Source organism: Acipenser ruthenus, chromosome 49, assembly GCF_902713425.1.
Source record: "Acipenser ruthenus chromosome 49, fAciRut3.2 maternal haplotype, whole genome shotgun sequence".
NCBI lineage: Eukaryota > Metazoa > Chordata > Actinopteri > Acipenseriformes > Acipenseridae > Acipenser > Acipenser ruthenus.
In genome coordinates this window covers 3243135-3263014 of record NC_081237.1, presented here as the reverse complement: position 1 = coordinate 3263014, position 19880 = coordinate 3243135, and the positions used below count along the sequence as shown (strand labels likewise).

Sequence of the window (19880 nt, the reverse complement as noted above, 5' to 3'; positions counted from 1 at the left end):
TTTTATTTAGGCCTTAGATATATTTTAGTGTCTGTTTATATTATACAGAAATACATTCATGATAGCCATAACAACAGACTTGTCCATTTTACAGTGAAATGTGATCAGGCAGTGAAAGTGAAAATAATATGAAGAACTCTGGCAAAGAAGGCTATGTGGTCGGCCAAAAGCTATTTTTTCTTAACCAAAACAAATGCTATCACACAGCTTGAAGAGACTTGAACAACACTTTAAAAACTCTCGCTTTTGTATTGACCAAGGGACTTGCAGTCAGGAATGGGATGAAATAAAATAAAAAAAAATGTCATTTAAAAAATGTTTTTACAGATGAAATAATACACACACAGGATTTATATTTGCATGACAAAGCAGAGACAAACCCCACACTAAGCAACTTTATCATATTTTATTGTCTCACAAGGCATAAATATAAATTATTGTTAATTTAATTTAATCAGTTTATTCACAACTTGTCAAGTATGAGTCACTTAAAAAAAACAACAAAGAACTGTTTCAATCAAATATATATATTTCTGTGTGTTCTAAAGCCAGAATATCACTGGGGGGCAATAACATACAGACCAGTCACTAATATTTCTAGGTTGGTAGGCAGTGTAATTGGGAGATAATTGATGCAGGATCCAAATGATTTTGTTGGCCAACACTGTAGCAAACAAACTGGCTGTTTGTAAAACAGACCAGACCGGCTTTTATGGTGTAGTGACATCTTCCACTTCAACTGTTTCTGGAAGAGAATGGAGACCTGCGAAAAAAAACCCCAAAAAACAGGCAGCTTTTGCTATTCATTATCACCAACTTTGTTGGCTTACACAAAAATTGTGTTTCTGTAAAATACTTTTTTGTTTATTAAAATAGGGTATGTAGCTCATGCATTATATAAAAATAGAAATATTATAAAAATACTGCTGTTCTGCAAACATCCAGCTGCACTAACATTACTGGAGTGTATTATATCAGGACCCTGGTACCAGTGCAGAGGTGTTCATGTTCATAGGTAGAAGGTAGCTGTGTGAGGAGGAAGCACAACTGGGTCACAAGTCACACAATGTGTTGCTTTGGTCTGGTTTCTGCTCCCAACAAATTTCACCTACAGTGTTGCCAACAAAATTGGGTCGAAATAGTTCATTGCAGTTGAAGCTTAGACCCGCTGCTCTAACCACACCCTCAAGTTTGACTCGTTTTCAGTCCTCAGAATGCAGAAACAAAGATCCTATTGTTAGATTGAGAAGAAAAACGAAATTGTCTGTATTGAGTTCAGAATACCAAAAACCAATAGACGAACCCCCATTGCATTCTGCTACATAGTATAATATTATACAGGCTAAAACGTCTTAATTAAAGTCAACTGAATGGAGTTTTCTCTGACTCATAATACAGAGTGCACCTATACACAGTTATATACGGTAATCTTCTGCACTCAAGCAATTGCAATCCCAGTTTTTGGCAATATCATATCTGGAAGTCTACATTCCTAATAAATTCATTCATTATTCTGTATATGTACTTTAGATACATATATAGATATTCATACACTGTATATTAAAACGCCACCCTCCTCTGCAATGCACTCTGTATATGGGGGCAGCGAGCTTGGTTTTGACCCCTCCAGTTCTGCAGGTCCAGGGTTTGAGTCCTAGTTGTCCTGCTGGGATTGCTCTAATACAGAAGAGGTTCACGTCCTAATAACAGCATCACTGTCACAAGCGCCCTGGAGCTGCTGTGTGATGTCAGTTCCCTAGGTTACTCAAATCTCAGTTTCCCACTGTGATGATTTTGTTTTTCTATTGGATGTTGGCTATAATCTGATAAACTCTTGATTTTATTCCAACGTTTTTAACCTTGTGATTTGTACATGATTATGAGGACCTGCACTGTTATTTTGTGATTATAAAAGAGTGCTAACCCACGAGTTAAACCCTTCCTCTTATTGCTAGTCTCCTTTTTATTCTGCTAAGAATCTTGTGCGTCTTCACTTTATTATTCATGTTCAACGGCATAGATGAACTGCTGCATCCTGGTACCCTTTGCTGTAGGTCACACCGTCCGCAGTATGAACTCCAGCACAGGAGGTGATTAGGTACCAGGAAGCAGCAGCAGCAACTCTTTAGCTATACCGCTGTCTTTGAAATATTGCAAGATGAAGCATAAAATACAAGCAAGGAAGCAGCGGAAGAAAAGGGGGACCAGTGACAGTAATAAGAGGTAAGCAAATGGACTTCAAAACCTTGGTTAACATTACTTTAACAACAACAGCATCAAAATATATTAACACATGTTTTCAGACATTTTGCACATCTGGCACCTGTAATTTCCACATTACATTAAACAGGCTGTAGGCTTTCAACTCCTTTTTGCCACCCTAAATCAGAAGAGAATACCATCTGTGTCTGTTTATTCAATCTTGTGCATTTCTCATTGCATGCTGGAATCCAGTAGCTGGCAGCGCTAAAGTCTGAAATATGAACAATTGTTCCGAATCAAATAAAGACCAAGTAATAAATGGCAGGTACATGGTAGAAACTAAGTAACCTATTTAAGTAATGGAGGACCCCAGAGATGACATTGAGCCATGATCTCCAGCAGGGGGCAGTGTGATAGCGGTTTCCCCCAGCAGCATTGTGGAGATCATCATCATTTGCAGGCAGGGAGAGTGAAACGTACAAGTTTCAATACAGAGCGCTGGGTGCTTCACTTCTCAGCTTCGTTGGAGTACATGCCTGCCTCCCAGAGCAGGGCACGGCTGTTCTTGTGTCGTGTCACACGCGTGGCTTCCAGCACCTGTGGAGAGAAGGCATATAAGGGGTCAGACACTCAGGGCCAACTAAACGTTTATCCCAGTGCTAATGCATCAGTCAAAAACAGCCTTAGAAAAGTGTATCATAGTAAAAGCATAGCAAAGTGTAATAAAGCACAGTGACGGTATGGCAAAGCACAGGTAAGCATGGTAAAGCCCACAGAGGTACGGTACCATACTGAAAATGATCGTGTTCTGTATTTCTGCAAAATATGTTACCATTGTAGCCATCCTTGTGCTTCAATTACTATGCAAAACCATTGCAATGTCATTGTACCACTGTCTGCCATTCAAGATCATTTGGTAAGGGTAGTTTTGCCAGTTTAGCTTAATGTACTTGATAGAAAACACTGACAACATCTGACAGCAATTGCTTGCAGGTCTTGGATAGGTGAATGAAGTACTCCCTTAACAACAAGCATGCAGGTGTAACTGACTTCTTACCTCGTTGTTCACATCATCACTTGGTTCAATACCAGCATACTGGGGAGACAAACAACAGCAGAAACTTTATAAAGACAGCGAATTAATACATATCTAAACAACAACATGTACACACCCTCCCTGCCACTCAGTCCTGGGTCTCTCTGGTGGCCAGGTTGAGACCATCAACATCTTTGCGAGCAGACTGATTCAAAACATGGGAAAGGCATTTTAATTAATTGTTCGTCTGTTGCTTTCCTGCTTTCTCCTATACTTAGTTATCACGGATTTCACGTTTTCCGTGAAATGTACCGCTTGCCATGTAATATGCAGTTCCCCGTGAAAATTCAATTAAATATTTAGGAACATTTGCTGTATAATAGCGCTAAAGAAAATGATCAATTTTGAATGTGACAATACAATTATTTCTGCTTTAATAAATATTATGTTTAAATCGTGAAATACATATTTTTAGATTGTGTAATACCGTGAAAAAACACGGTCCTACTTCTAATGACTCTCCTCATAGTGGCTGATGAGTAATGCTGACACGGACAAAAGACGCGCACTAAACTACAGAGCTTGCTTTAGTTGAATGTTGAGACGTTGGTCTTTGAACCCAGTTAGAGCTTCACGCCCAGCCCCTGCCTCTCCACCCACTCACCTTTCCCTCCTCATGTTTCATTTTGATCCTTCGCTCCTCAAAGTCCCCCAGCAGCGTCTCGGTCAGACCTTTGAAGCTCGTGCCCTGGCCTGGCTGACCGGAGCTTCTCGGGGTGGACGGACACTCCGGCCACGGGGGGGCTACCCACGGCTGAGCTGTCACCATGGAAACACCCGGAGTGCGCGGAGACTCCGGCCACGTGGGAGCTACCCACGGCTGAGCTGTCACCATGGAAACACCGGGAGTGCGCGGAGACTCCGGCCACGTGGGGGCTACCCACGGCTGAGCTGTAACCATAGAAACACCGGGAGTGCGCGGAGACTCCGGCCACGTGGGGGCTACCCACGGCTGAGCTGTAACCATAGAAACACCCGGAGTGCGCCAGGTCAGACTCTGGGATGAAGGGACAGTTATAGGAGTTACCAGGGCCTCCAATTTACCTAAAAAAAAAAAAAAAAAAAAAAGAGAAAATTTCTTATTCTGACCTTTGGAAGAGGTAAAGAAAGAGGATTTGAAATGCATCATTAACTGGACAAAGTAAGAGAAGGGATGGATAAAAAAACATAACATTTAAAAATCAATTTCTGTCTCTACATCATGAACACAGGAATGGGAATAAGAATCCCACAGTCCATGAGTTTGAGACATTCCAGTTTTCCTGTATGAGCTTATTTAAAAACAATTGAACCTGCTCTCTGTACAGTGTGACTCACAGTACAGCCGGGAATGGCACAAACTGCTCTGCAATGTAATTCAAACACGAGATAAGATAATGTGTTAAAGTTCTTTCACATGAGTTCAGAGACGGCTCAACAGTACCCATGTTACAGTAACCTGGGCTAGTTCAGCCAGTGTCTTTATCGAAGTGAGAGTCAGTACCATCTAGTGAACAGCAGCTTTGACTTCTTTTGTTTTCCTGGCATCACACCGCTGCACACTAGATGGCGCTGTTGCTTTCTAAAGGCACTGGCTGATCTAGCCGACATTACACATGTCTGGCAGCCAACGAGAACTCAAGAGCAGCTCCTAAACTTATAGTCAAAGCACCTTAACCCAGATATAAAAAAAAACACTATTGCAATAAGACTTAAAGGTAATACAATGTAATATGAATCTGCATAGTCTTTAATCTCATTGTATCCTTTCATCACTGCAGTTATCAGCACTAGGGTGGTGTATTAGACACCACTAAATAACAGTAATGTTTGTATTTGATTTCTCTTTGACTTACTGATGACTGTCTTATTTGTGTTTGAGTTATCCAATAGAAATCTAGGTTGAGAGAGTGTCTTGATAGGGATTGGCTACTGAAGCTGATATAAATAAAGGGACCCGCGCTTTAAGGTCAGATTGGTTCAGCTTATGTTCAGGTTATATCATTCTCTCTGGAAGGTAAATGAAGAAATGTTTTAACTATAAAAGTGACTCATATTGTTCTTATCCATTACTGTATGTATCCTGCGAATTCCCTGCCTGAAAAATGCAATAAAACCAACCAATATGTTTCCTGATAGGCTTGTTAATGAGTCGTTTCAAATTCCATTGCATTTAATTGCTTTTCACTCCAATCAGGAGCACCCTCCCTGACTTTATTTAAAATGCTATCCTGTTAAAACTGTACTGACGGTACACATTTGCGTCTTAAAAGAACAATATCGAAGCCCGCATTTTTCTTTATTGGTCTGCATGCGTACCAGTTATATGACCCCCTGATAATAACTCAATATGGGAGTGACAGAAACCAGAACCACTCCTAATGATTAGGGACCATAATAAAATAGTTAGAAAGTGTAATAAGTTTAGTTGTTGGAGCACTGAGCAAGCTATTTTGACTGTGGTGTGAGCTCTACTATTGAAATCCCACATCCTACTCCAATTACATCATTGTAAAGGAAAATACATGTGCTTTTTATTTAGTGCTGTAGTCATTCTTGTTTTAGTCAGCAGAGCAGGAAAAGAATGTTTTCATAACTGATCTAAAGGGGCCAACAGGAAACAATTGCACACATTCTTAAAATAATTCCAACAAAAATGTGAGGAAGGAAATAAAAAGGAAGAAAAACTGAAGTTAGAAATAAAAAAAATAAAAAAGAGAAGATACAGAAAAGGATTCTGAAAAAGAAAATTAATTAAAAACAAATTACTCAGATTAAAATTAATTTTTATAATGGACCAAAATATTGTAATAACGTATTGCAGAGAGTGTCTCTTTTTATAAGCATTGAAAGATCTACCAATGAGCGCTGAATATTTTGTTTTACTGGCTCTCATTTGGAGCCCTTTGGGGGCTTGAGGGTTATTCAGCTATCCTCATTCCAGGAATAACTACAGCCGTCTGACAGTTTACGGTGTATCCTTTTTATAATTATATTTTCAAAAAAGTGGTAAAGAAATAATGGAAAACATGACTACAGAATCTTGCTGCAATACCCCTTTGACTGAAGTGTGCTAGACATTGTTCTGTAGTTTTGAAACTAAAAAATCGGTAGTGATGTGTTTAAACATTGCAGTCCATTTCACATTGCATTTGCTCTGAGTGGAAAAAAAACAACGCATGATGCTGTGGTGCCAGTACTGGAGTAAACCTAAGCAACTGATAAAACTATCAGAAATTCAAGTCGTGTAGTTTTACCTTAAGAATTATGATTGGAGCCCCAGTCCTCCTGATAAGCCCTGGTCCCCATGCTGTGTGTGGAGTGCGGCTCTGCTTACCTGCGCTCAGGTTTCTGGTTGTGGTAGCTGGAGCTGGGTTGTCCACGGTGTCCTGGCCCAGGTCTACAGAGGGAGCCAGGCTGGTGCTCCACCTCAACCTGCGCAGATCCTTCTCTCTCTTCAGGTCCTCCTCGATCTCCTGGCGGATCACATCAGGGGTACTCAGCTTGCGGGATCTCAGGTTGAACAGCCCGGGTAGGGCCCTCTGATGTGGTTTCAGATCGTCGCTGACACAGAGACCTGAGGCGTTTCGAAGACCACTGAGCTCTGAGGAGTTTCTACCATCACTGAGTCCAGGGGAATCTTTGACACCCCATCGACTCCCTGGGTACAGCTGGGGCTCCGTTGATGAGGGCTGGGGCTCAAAAGTCTCCTGATGGGGCTGAAACGTCTCCCATTTGGCATTTGGCTCCGCCACCTTTGCTTCATCTTGAACCTGTGTGATGAAGCCCTTTTTAACCACATGAACAGGAGTCTGGCTTGTTGATTCTCTCACAGGCTCATCTGGGTGCCGATGAGGGCAGCAAGGCCCAGCAGAGAAGTTCTCAGTGCTGGCAGTCGTTTTGCCCTCAGCTGGCAAGACTGCTTCCGGAACTGCTTTCTTCGGTTCTTCAGATTTCCTGGCTTCTATCAGTTTACCGGAAATGTTCATCCTGTTGGGAGTAACCGGGACCTCATCGGCTTGCAGCTCGAAGATTTTCTTGCGTTCATCTAGTTCCTGGGGTGTCCCGTGGTCGTAGAGCCCTGGGGCCTTCCCCTCATGGTGGAGATCTTCTTCCCTGCGGGTCTCACGCTCAATCTCCCGCTGCACAAAGAAGCTCACCCGCCCTTTCTCCTTGCTCCTGCTGACCACCGGGGAATTGGCCGAGCTAGCCTGGGAGAGGACAGGCTTGGTCTTGATATCTACCATCTCCACCAGATTCGTCCGGGAGATCCCTCGCTCCTGCCGGAGTCTCTCTTCCCTTTCCTGGTTGATGCGGATCTCCCGTTCGATGGGCGTTTCTGACTTTGGCTTCGAAATCCGCCCTGTATCTGGGGTGCTGGAGAGTTCATTAGAGAGGCTTCCATCACTGGTGTAGCCGGCTCCATAGTCACCCGAGAAGTCCCCCAAGCCAGAATCAAGGTCATCAAAAGAGAAGGTCACGTAGTGCTGCCACTTGTTCTTATTTATCTGATCTTCTGCACCCACTCTTTTCATGGTGAAAGCCACATTCTTGACCGGGCCTTGATGTTGGTCGTGGATGGGGCTACTTTCTCCAGGGCTGTCGTAATGCACCTTGATTGCTTTGATGGTGCTCCCTTCCAACAGTGGGCTCTCCTGAACATTTTTGGGCGTCATCTGTAGTGGTTGCCTGGGACTTTGAAGAAAAGGGCTTTGGTTTGACTTTTCCATCAAGAGGAACTGCTGCCGTGCGGCGCTAAAGTTGATCTGCTCGGTGTCCACACTCCCAGGCTCTACGTCAATGGAAGAGCCCTGCCTGGGAGGCAGGGGACTGTAGTAAAGGGACATCTCTTCTGGAGGCCTGCTGTTGTTGAGTGTCCCGGCTAGATCGAGCCCTTCCAGGGAGCTCCACTGCTCTGCAAAGATGGGATTCTTCTTGGGCGCTTGGGTGCGGATGATATCCCGCCTGTCACAATCAATCTCTTTCTCCAGAGAGTGAACCGGAACCTTGTAGCGGGACTCTTCATTGTCTTCTCCGGGGAAAAGCTTCTCCGGTCTCTTCTCCTCTTGGTAGGCCCGCACCTCAAAGCCGTTTTCTCTCCTCAGGGTGGCTAGCTTGGCTTCCCTCTCGGGAGAGGTCCTCCAGGCTTCTGTCTTGCCTGCTTCAAGGCCCTGCTCTACAAAGGAATAAAACCCCCTTCTGGATCCTGGGCTCTCTGGCCTTATTGGGCGAACCAGGCCTCCTTCATCCTCAACCACTGCCATATGTTTGCCCTGAACTACCACATCCCCCCCCAGCCCCTCCCCTTGGTCCAGCGTGACTGTGGCACAAGACTGGGTCCGCAACACTGTAATGTCTTCATAGCTGTAGCCATTTGTGTAGTTCCCAGCATACTGTCTTTCTGTCACTGTCTTGCTGTCATTGATTTTCCATGGATAGTTTGTCGTCCCCAGTTTGGGAGACAAGGGTTTTATTACCCATTTTTTGGGCGAGTTCTCCATTGGCGGCTTTGGTTCTACAAGGCCCTGTGAGATTGACGAGTTGTCTATAGCCGACAGATGTCTAGCGATGTCCACTGCTTCGTTTTCCTCTTGGGTCAACTGTGGACCATCCTGTGGCCTGTATGTTGGATCTGTTGGCTGTTTCTATAACACACAAATCAGAAAATTGTGGTTAGACTGAACCAGACTCGAATTTATTATTATTATTTATTTCTTAGCAGACGCCCTTATCCAGGGCGACTTACTCTAATGCTAAATGTCACGGCCAAATGCAATTGATCCTTTTGAATTCTGGCATTCACAAACCTACATTTACAACCATCTCAGGAAAACTGTAATTTTAAAAATAGAAATGCAGTTACCATAATATGGAGTTATAAAACACCCTGCAGTGTTTAGAAGAAACGCATTACTTTAACTTTGCATCAACTTGTGTTTGCCCTATCGCAGCAATATATCACACATAATCCTAATTGTTCTCTTAAACTACTTAGTGTTGGCTTGGTGGGCCAGTGGTTAAAGAAAAGGGCTTGGTACCAGGAGGTTCCTGGTATGAAACCCATCCGTGTCTCAGTATCATTTCAACAGAAATCACTGAAGCACATATTCTGATTCCAGCCAAGGACTAAACTTCATGAGGTATTGATATTGTATTGACACAACTATTCCAATGGCTGGAGATCCATCCTTCTTATAAACCTGTGAAGAACCGGATTCCAGCCATGTCATTCTCAAACTCCAGTCCCATTCACAATCCCCTCCTCCCCTGAGCCAGTCACTCAGCCACTGACTCCCTGTGTGTGACCCTGAGCAAGTCACTGAACCTCCTTGTGTTCCGTCCTTCGGATGAGACATAAAACCGAGGTCCTATTGTAAGTGACTTCACCCCCGAGTCTCTGTAAGTCACTGTGAATAAAAATGTCTGCTAAATGACTAATTATTATTATTATTATTATTATTATTATTATTATTATTATTGATAACAAAGTATCCAGACCCTCCTGCAACATTTTCTGTTCCCACAACAGGAACTAATTTCAGTCAGAGCACCAACAACGTTGCAGGAGGAAGCATGATCTGGATACACACTGTGATATTTTAAGAGGAATTTTCTTTTCCTATCGAACGATCCCGAGTAAAAGAAAATGTATTCCCCAGGTGATCCATGATGTGTGAATAAAAATCAGGATCAGGTTGAAAAAAAAATACGGACAACACAGGATACAGCAAAGGTATTTCTGGAAGACAATACAGCTATGGTCAAAAATGTCCTACCTGTTTTGGCTGTAAATACACTGTCAAGAGAAAGGTTCCATATTCAGTATGATTTCAATGATCAATGACGTCAGCTCGTTGTATCTGGAACTTGAACCCTCAGCACTGCCTGACTGTTTATTGCTGGATCATAAAGCACTTATAATGAGCCTGCTCCTCTAACTGTTTCTTTCCCAGATTATAACAGATGATGATTAACCTGGACTGTTGGCTGCACAAACTCCAACAGTCACCACTGTGTCTATCATATGAATCTCAGCCTATTTGTTTAAACCACCTGTTGTCTTTAATATAGAAATTGGACCTAATTCAAAAACTGTGCAGAACAGTTTGATTAATATTTATATTGATTTGATTAACATGTCATCTATAACTTATATCACTGAATCAGAAATTCAAAAGGTAACGAAATACTAAAAGCAGCTTAGTGAATTAAATGACAAACTTTTTCAGTGTCTTAATTTGAATAAAGACCTCCAGTCAAAATTGTCATTTGCACCAGTTTATGGATGAAAGGTCCAACTTACAAGTCACTTAGACAAATGCTTAGGCAAAGGTTTCTATCAGTATAATCAATGATCTGGTTTAATATACAAATTATTATTATAAAATGTGCATTAAACTTAAAATGAATAAGTTAAACATATCTAACATTTACTGTATACAGGCCCTATTACTTTTATACAGGCCCTATTATTTTTTTTTCAATATCGTCTGAGGATGTCTGATTTAATACAAATTGTACCTGAGGCACCTCTCGGAATTCCATTCAACTGCAGTGAATTCCGAACAATGACATCACAAGCTACCTCAGCCACTTAACACTATTCTCTGCATCTCTCTTTTCAATGAAAATGACAACAGACTAAATTAAGGTTGGACATGAATAGAAAACAAATACAACTGGATTGTTGTAAGTTGCATAATGCAGTATATAATAAATGATATTATTATTAATGAGTCATTTAGCAGACACATTTATCCAAAGCAACTCACAGAGACTAGGGGGTGAACTATGCATCACAACTGCTGCTGCAGAGTCACTTACAATAGATCTCGGTTTTATGTCTCATCCGAAGGACGGAGCACAAGGATGTTCAGTGACTTGCTCAGCGTCACACACAGTGAACCAGCGGCTGAGCGGGGATTGAACTGGGAACCTCCTGGTAACAAGCCCCTTCCTTTAACCACTGGACCACCAAATCTTCTAATAGAGCTACAGGACTGTGAGTCTCTGTGCACAGGTTCACTTTTGCATGTAGTGATATTCCCTTCTGCACAGGCGATGTGCTCTCCTATCACCCCGTATAATATTACAGGTCCCCGTCAGTACAGCGATGCCAACATGCATGTGTGTGCGTGTGTGTGTCTGTGTGTGCGTGTGTCTGTGCTAAGAGAAGTTATCACCCATTGCTGTCATAGCACTAACCCAGCTATTGTTAACTTTACTAAATGTTATTTGATAGGTTGAATTATTTATAAATCAGTTTTGCTATGACTGGGTTTTCTGCTTTACTTTACAACCCTGTTTTTAAGGCAGCATACTTTAATAAGCTCAAATTCCTGACATAGTTCTGTGATAAGGCCACGCATCGGGTCAAAAGTTTTCTTACTGGGAACATCAGCTTCCTGGTGTTTTATCTGCATGGAATGTTATAGGAGTCAAAGGTAATATATTTGAAATGAGAAAACGACTCGCTATTGCCAACACTTGAGAAAAAAACAACTTATGAGTGCTTGAGAGACCTTGAGTTATATTACTTTGGTTTTTAGTTTGCTAAATTAACAGGCGTAAAACAGATGTTTATTTGGCTTACACCTTAAAAGTAAAGGCTCGCTCTCGCTTCGTATTCTCTTAGATCTAAGTGCAGCATTTGACACTATTGACCATCCTATCCTGTTTGAACATCGAGCATCTTGTGGGACTGTCAGGCACTGTATAGTCTTGGTTTAAATCATATCTTTCAAATAGGCAACAGTATGTTAAACTTGGGGTAGATACTTCCTTTCTATCTGAAGTTGCATGTGGCGTCCCACAGGGTTCTGTTCTCGGACTGATCTTGTTCTCTTTATACATGCTGCCCCTGGACGATATTGTCCGTAGACATGAGGTCAGCTTTCATTGTTATGCTGAGCACACTGTAAGCTTCCCTGCAGCCCACACTATGCTCGGACCAGCTGATCTTCACCACAGGAAGTGATAAGGGTTCAGGAAGAAGCTAACTTTCTAATTGTGTTGTGTGGCGGATGGGAAATCAGCATATCCCAAATAAACAGAAGCACAACGATCTTCAGAGCAATACCGGTGCTAATGTTAACAAGCACTTCACACACATTCATTCCCCTCCACGACTGCAGTTCAAGTTAGAGGTATCAGTGTTATGCCAATGTAAATCACCATGACCTATATACACTGTATGCACATACAGTATAGCAATTTGATTGAGACTCATATCAAATTTGATTGCATCTCATATCACCTAATAGCTTAGAACTGTTTGTAGCTTGTGCTTCTCTATATGTGTGTAAAAACATAGAGACATTAAGACAACAACTCACCCCCATATAATGCCAGATTCTGAAAACTCATACAGTATATTATATATATATATATATATAAATACATGAGTGCAAGTCTGACATCCAAACAGACTTTCAAACAGACAGACAGCTTGCCTATCCTCTCAATGTGACATCAGAATTTGATAAAGCTTTCTCCAGGTGAATTAAAAAAAAGTGTCTCATTAAAAATTAACAACATGTTCATTGTGAATACGAGACCCATTCACAAAGCTTTAACTCGTTAGCTATTTAAACCCTTTTTGTAAGTCTGTTTGGATGTATTAAATATAGTGTTAACTGCTGTTTGTTTTTTTTAGAAAGTGTCATGAATATCAGGCTTCATTTTATTCATACAAAATACTTTAACTAACTTTAAATATTCATGAAACTTTCCTAAACTGTTCTAAAAGAGGCAGTATAAAATGGTATTCTAATCATAAAGACAGACTTTGAAATAGCTTAAGTTAAAACACTGTAAATATAGTAACACATTTAGAGAATAATTGAAAGTATGTTGCTAGGCCCATATTTAATATGGTGGTACACTTTTCTGTTGCATTGCTACAGTGTTTGCTACGATCATCAGAAACACTATGCATGTAACAAATTAGACGATATTATACTTACATTATTAGATAGTCAACTGCAACATAGCAAAAAGCTGAATTAGGCCTCCTTTTCTCACGCAGGTGTTTTTCAAAGGGCTGTACAACGGTGGTTTGTGGTGAGTGTTTTGTGTGCGTACGGTGGGAGGGGGCAGGGGGGGAGTATTCGACTGTGCCCTTCTGATAAGGGGGGCCAAGTAATCAGATTTCCAGGAATTCACCTCCTTAAGCCCTCCGTTGAGCAGACAGTAATAAGTGCTGCAGTCTTTGACAGTGGCAACACTGACGGAGCCTGGCACTGTCCTGTTTGGGATACTATAATGCCAGCGTATTACCCTGAAGAAACTCCAGCAGAACCATCAGCAGACCACAGCACTACCAGCAACACAATGGATTGGAGATGCACAGTCACAGACAAACGTATTGGCACCCTACACGTAATATAAGATCATTCAAGAAAACCGGGTAAATACAAGCATTTAGTGAACATTAGCCACTAATTAATATGGCAAATACCAAAATACTCAATTTCTGGTAGTTTAACAAACAAGCTTTATAAAAATAAAATAAAAGCACTTAGCAATTTAAAATATTTGTTCATGACAAAAGTATTGGCACTTTCACACTAAAAGTCTGTAAAAATGTCAATTAAAAATATATATCATTGATTGAAAACCGTTACACAGTAACTAAGCTGCATTAAATTCATTAGCCAGAAAAATTGTTTCCAACATCTATTGAAGAACGTTTTGGCAACACAACAGATGTTGGTCAAGACAAAGAAGTTGGTTTTACGTTTGAGAAAAGCACACGTAGGAAACTACGACAAAGGAAAATGGCTACAGAGCATTATCAAAGAAATACGGAATATCAAAATCCACAATCAGAGCAATAATCTAAAAGTACCACAGAACAAATTCCATTGAAACGCTTGAAAGAAGTGGACGTCTAAAGAAAAGTACGGTTAAAGCAGGTAGGAGAATGGCAGCCAGTTTATCTTCCAACGTGACAACAACCCAAATCATACAGCTAAGTCAACAACTTCTTGAAGAAAACAAAGATACAAGTTCTGGAATGGTCTTTGCAATCATCAGCTCTCAATAGAAATGTTTTGAACTGATCTCAAAAAAGCTGCAGCCAAACATTATGCATCCAATTTGTCAGAGATGAAGGAAATATGCAAGATAGAATGGGCCCAGATTTCACCAACAAGATGTAACATACTGGTTAAGAATTATCACAAACGTCTGAACGCAAAAAAAGCAAAAGGAGGACACGCACAACACTAAAGCAGCGGTGTCAATACTTCTGTCATGAACGATTACTTTAAGTGATAAAAGTTTGTTTTTTCATAACGATTATTGGTTAAATTACTAGAAATTGCATATTTTGCTTTTTGTTTTATTAAAAAGTACTGGATGTCTGTCCTTAATCTCTTACCTTGTATTACGGTAGAATAAGCGTAGGGTGCCAATACTTTTGTCTGAGACTGTATTACACAACACAGTGCAGTGGTGACTGTATTACACAGCACAGTGCAGTGGTGACTGTATTACACAGCACAGTGCAGTGGTGACTGTATTACACAGCACAGTGCAGTGGTGACTGTATTACACAGCACAGTGCAGTGGTGACTGTATTACACAGCACAGTGCAGTGGTGACTGTATTACACAGCACAGTGCAGTGGTGACTGTATTACACAGCACAGTGCAGTGGTGACTGTATTACACAGCACAGTGCAGTGGTGACTGTATTACACAGCACAGTACAGTGGTGACTGTATTACAGAGCACAGTACAGTGGTGACTGTATTACACAGCACAGTACAGTGGTGACTGTATTACACAGCACAGTGCAGTGGTGACTGTATTACACAGCACAGTGCAGTGGTGACTGTATTACAGAGCACAGTACAGTGGTGACTGTATTACACAGCACAGTGCAGTGGTGACTGTATTACACAGCACAGTGCAGTGGTGACTGTATTACACAGCACAGTACAGTGGTGACTATATTACACAGCACGGTACTGTGGTGACTGTATTACACAGCACGGTACTGTGGTGACTGTATTACACAGCACAGTACTGTGGTGACTGTATTACACAGCACAGTACAGTGGTCACTGTATTACACAGCACAGTACAGTGGTCGTGATATGTTAACACACTGTCTGCTGCTATGGTTAAGCATGCAGTGTGTGTTACCTCAAACCATTGTGTGATCATCCCCTTTAATAGTTTACCATGGTAAATCTGCAGTCATGCTGCAACTTCCCCATGGTAATCCTATCCATTACTATAGTACTGTAGTTTACCATGCTTTTCTATGTTTTTTTAACATGCTTTACAATAAATCTCTGGGCTTAGCACTGTGGTATCATTCTGCCCATGGCTTCATACCTTCATACTGTACCACTGGCCCTTAGTACAGAAACCAATGCCACGACAGTGTCACAGACGAAGCAGATACAAGTACTGGAGTGAATTGTATGTTAGTCGCATTGCTGATAAGCAGGTGAATAAATCACAGCCCAGATGTAAAGCAGGATTAATAGAGATTTGCTCATTAGATCACACAGAAAATGTATTTGCACTTACCGCTTGTCTGTCTGTCACTGTCTTTGGTACAGTCTCGATAGCACCTGCCCTATGATAAAGACCAATACACCTACTGAGAAACACTGTCTATCTCTGTCTCTCTCAGAGACCTTTGGGGTTTGTGTGCATTGCAGGCAAAGTTCAGAGTATATCAGGCAGACCAAAGGGCCACACACCCACAGAGGGAGAGAGAGAGAGAGAGAGAGAGAGAGAGAGAGAGAGAGAGAGAGAGAGAGAGAGAGAGAGAGAGAGAGAGAGAGAGAGAGAGAGAGAGAGAGAGAGAGAGAGAAATTGAAACGTCCCTGCTATTAACACACTACGGACTGTGAGGGAATCCATTCACTGAGCAGATACAATGTATCCATGACTACTGACACTGAATTCTAAACGTACAATGTATAAGAAACTATAGAATGTTCACAGAGTTTAAACCCAGACTTTAATAACCTGCTAGTTTCTGAAAGGAAAAAAAAAATCAAGTAATATAATTCAAGGTCTTTTAGTTAAAGTTTTTTGTGTCTCAGTTTTGCATTTAATAAATTTGGCTTCACGTCAAGTTGGCAACCTTGCTGGCTAAGTTTTCATTTACAGATTTGTTGCCCATGTGTAAAGTTTGGGTCTATTTATGTTATCATAGGAACAGCTTGGATACACTTAAATGCAGCTGCAAACACATCTTTTCTCATTAATAAGCAGTACAATACAAAAGTGCCCTGATAGCATGGCTTTAGGGAGGTGTGTCGGGGTACACCCGGCCCCTGTGTGTATTTCGTTTATTTGTGTGGTATTATTATTATTATTTAAGTGTATGTATTTGTGCACGGGTGTTTTAGGTCGGCAATAAAGGGTTAATTGCCTTCCCTGCCAAATCAGTTCACGTACAGAATGTGCCTGAGCCCGACTGAATGATTAACTCGCAATCAAGCTCAGGCACAGCTGCATAAAAGAGGCAGGAACCTCTCACTTTTGGTTGGGTTTTGTTCAGAGGAGGAACATAAGTTTATTGATATACAAAGAGATTAACAATTGCTACTCGTGCTGGCTTTATACCAGCACAATACTTCACTGTGTCTGTCTGTTTGTTTTTGACCATTGAGCGTTTTCTGGCTTATGAAACGTGTTTTGTTTTGTGTTTTGTTTAAATCTTTTATTAAATAAATGCGCATCAGAGCTTTAAACCGCAGTAATGGTCAGTCTCATCCTGGTCTGTGACGTCAGCACCAAGCCACCTGGCCACAGGAGGTTTGTGAGAGACAGTTATGCTGCAATTATTCTATAATAAATAAGATAAGGATTTAGAAAGTAAAGAAGCCCTAGTGCAGTTAGCCCAAACAAAAATGTAGAGGTAAGGTGCAGGATAGTTGGGAAAAATCCAGGATCAATTTTAAGGAATGGCAAATGTCCCAGACATACAGGAAGACAAAGGCTGCAGAGGTCTGTGACAATCAATATACACAACACTGAATACAAGGCAGCCTCACTGTTGTAGAAAATGATTTTTAAAGGTTTAAAATAAAGGATCAGGTCTACCACGGGCCCCCTTTGTCTTGTGTTGAAGATATGGTGATTCTTTAATTGGAGGCTGACAGATCAAGCACAATGTTGTAGATAAGAAATTTAAAAAAAGGTTTCTTCCTGGTATCTGATCACTTTCTCTTTTCTAGACCTGATTTGCAGCTAGACCTTTTGAGTAAAACTCAGCCATACTGCAGGAATTTTCAGAACAGGAAGTAGCAGCAGCTTTTTGTTTCCATCCCATTGTCTTTGAAGCATCTACATATACCACACAAGAAAAGGGGAACCAGTGATAACAGTGAGGTGAGATATTAAAACCGTGGTTGCCACGCCTTCACACCCTTATTTTTACCTTGAGTTCGTGCTCCATGCTCTTGCACAGTACCTGCCAGGGAGGGGTGTACTTGAACATACTCGGCTCCCCTTGCGCTGTGTGGGAGAGAGGAGTCAGTGCCGGCCACTCTCCCAGTCTGCAGGCTCTCTCTGGGGGTCAAGGGAAACACACAGTACAGCCAGCTCCATCGGCCCTGGAGAAAGACAAGGAGAGCTGCTGCCACTTCGTATCCTTGTCAGCAGCTAATGGACTTCATTGTGTTAGCTTTCCCTTCTCTTCTATGAGGTTGACAATCAGTCTCAGTGGTTCTGTTGATCCAATTTATAATTTGAATATTCGTTCTCTGTAAAACTGAGCACTGATTGGAGGGTATTACTGTCTGGTAGTTGACTGCGTCAGGAAGGTAAGCAGCTGTATACACAAGGCCACTTAGTAAGGTAATGCCTAACCCTTATACAAGTTTACCACAGTACCAATCGCTGCTTTTCCTATCAGTGCTCTTTTTCAGTGTTACTTCATTGGACCGAAGCTGTCACTCACTAAAGGGGAGGTCCTGCTACAGGAACCGTATCCCTGACACAATTTAAATATACTTTTGTGAGATTAAAATCCCCTAAATGAATCCCTCTGCTAGATCCCAAAGATCCTGATGGTCCTTGGTTTTGGTTCACTCACCCTGGCTATACACACTGTCATGTGCTTCACATTGAGGGGGATGAAGAAGAGCAGAGGACTGTCTTTCCAGCTCCTTCTTAAAGGCATGTGACCAGGGATAATCAGTCAATTAATGCCTGGCCACATTCCGCACATGGATTTGAATTAGGCAGGGAGAGAATTCTAACCTCCAGCTCTGCCCTATCTAGCACAAAACAATTTTATTTATAAACCAAACAAAAACACGTTATTTAGAAGTGCAGGGTCTTAGCCCTGCCACAGATGGCAATACATATTATCTATTAGCTAATATGTACTGAACTTATTTAGTTAATTTTACAAGAAACAAACACACATTATAATTGAAGGTCTCTTCAGCACAAGGAGCTTGTTTCTCAGTTTTGTAAAAGTGAAATGTTACTGGAGTACTAAATGGGGCCCAAGTTAACCTTTACTCTTTATTGCTTTCACTGACAGTAATCAGAGCAAATTTGACTGAAGTCAGCCCGGGCCCACAGTGTGCTCAGCTTTAGCAGGGCAGAATTCACAGTTTGCAACAAAAACAGCACAGGTGCTTTTCCAAGGGTAGTCAGAAAGCCACAGATTTAACGAGAGCCCATTGATGCTTACTGATGCAGAACCCCATTCAGACAGCTCTGCAAGGGTCCCAATGGACCAGCAACCCCTTCCATCCACCACTCTCTCCAGAATCTGTCTCAACTTCCAAATGCGTCCTCTGGACCTAGTCTTCTTATTTCTAGACTAAATAGGTACAGCTTTCTCAGCCTGTCCTCATACCTCATACCCTTGAGCCCTGGGATTGGTCTAGTTGTTCTTCAAGGGACTCTTTCGAAGCCTAAATGTCTTTTTGTAGCGTGGAGACCAAAACTGTGGTCTCACCAGGGATTATACAACCTTATCATTTAAACTGATGCTGTGGGACTAGCCAAAATGCAGACCACCCAAGTGACCCGTATTTCACAGACACTGACATTAAAACCCGCAGACCCGCGGCAGTCATTGTACAACCCGCAAACTAAAACAATGTAAGATCCCTGCTTGGGTGATTTGTCATTATCATTATCATTATCATTATATGATTATTTTATTTAATTTTACTGCAGCAGGGAATCCACCTGGATTGCATCAACCTCCTGTTTCTAATATATAGATGGTTGAATGTCTATCTGTGGCTTTACCTGGCAGGGTGTAGTTTGATTAAATCAACCCCACAGTTTCTTATAAATTGCTTGGAGGTTTTTATGTTAATAAGATGATTCCGACAAAAACCAACACAAACATACATAGCATTGGAAAAACATGTACACTAACCTTTTAGAAGTTAGCTAGCTGGTAATTAATTGAATAAAATCCTCAATTTGCAGTAGTCCAATGTCAGGGCTTACCTACCTACCCAGCAACAAACTGACTTTTAAAAACTTGATTTTTTAGATGTGTAAACCTAAGCCACCCCCTCTCTCTCTCTCTGATTCCCCCACCCCCTAGTTGAAATGGGCCCGTTCTAGTAGGTATTAGTGAACACAATTGGTTCCCG

At 41.5% G+C, this 19880-nt stretch overlaps 1 protein-coding gene across 2 annotated transcripts; it reads right to left on the bottom strand.

The window, feature by feature from the left end:
* Nucleotides 1-214: 214 nt before the first annotated feature.
* Nucleotides 215-19751, bottom strand: LOC117401282 (mitotic interactor and substrate of PLK1). 2 transcript variants are annotated; one of them, XM_059015178.1, is made up of 6 exons: nt 19658-19751; nt 17690-17864; nt 6615-8922; nt 3903-4342; nt 3260-3298; nt 215-2799 (listed from the first exon to the last, which is right to left on the bottom strand). In XM_059015178.1, exons 2-6 carry the CDS (start codon nt 17747-17749, stop codon nt 2710-2712), a joined length of 2937 nt encoding a protein of 978 aa, XP_058871161.1. In that variant the 5' UTR covers nt 17750-17864; nt 19658-19751; the 3' UTR covers nt 215-2709. The 2 variants fall into 2 exon arrangements, with proteins under 2 accessions (XP_058871161.1, XP_058871162.1); XM_059015179.1 differs by lacking the exons at nt 17690-17864; nt 19658-19751 and adding an exon at nt 13243-13350.
* Between the last annotated feature and the right edge of the window lie 129 nt (nt 19752-19880).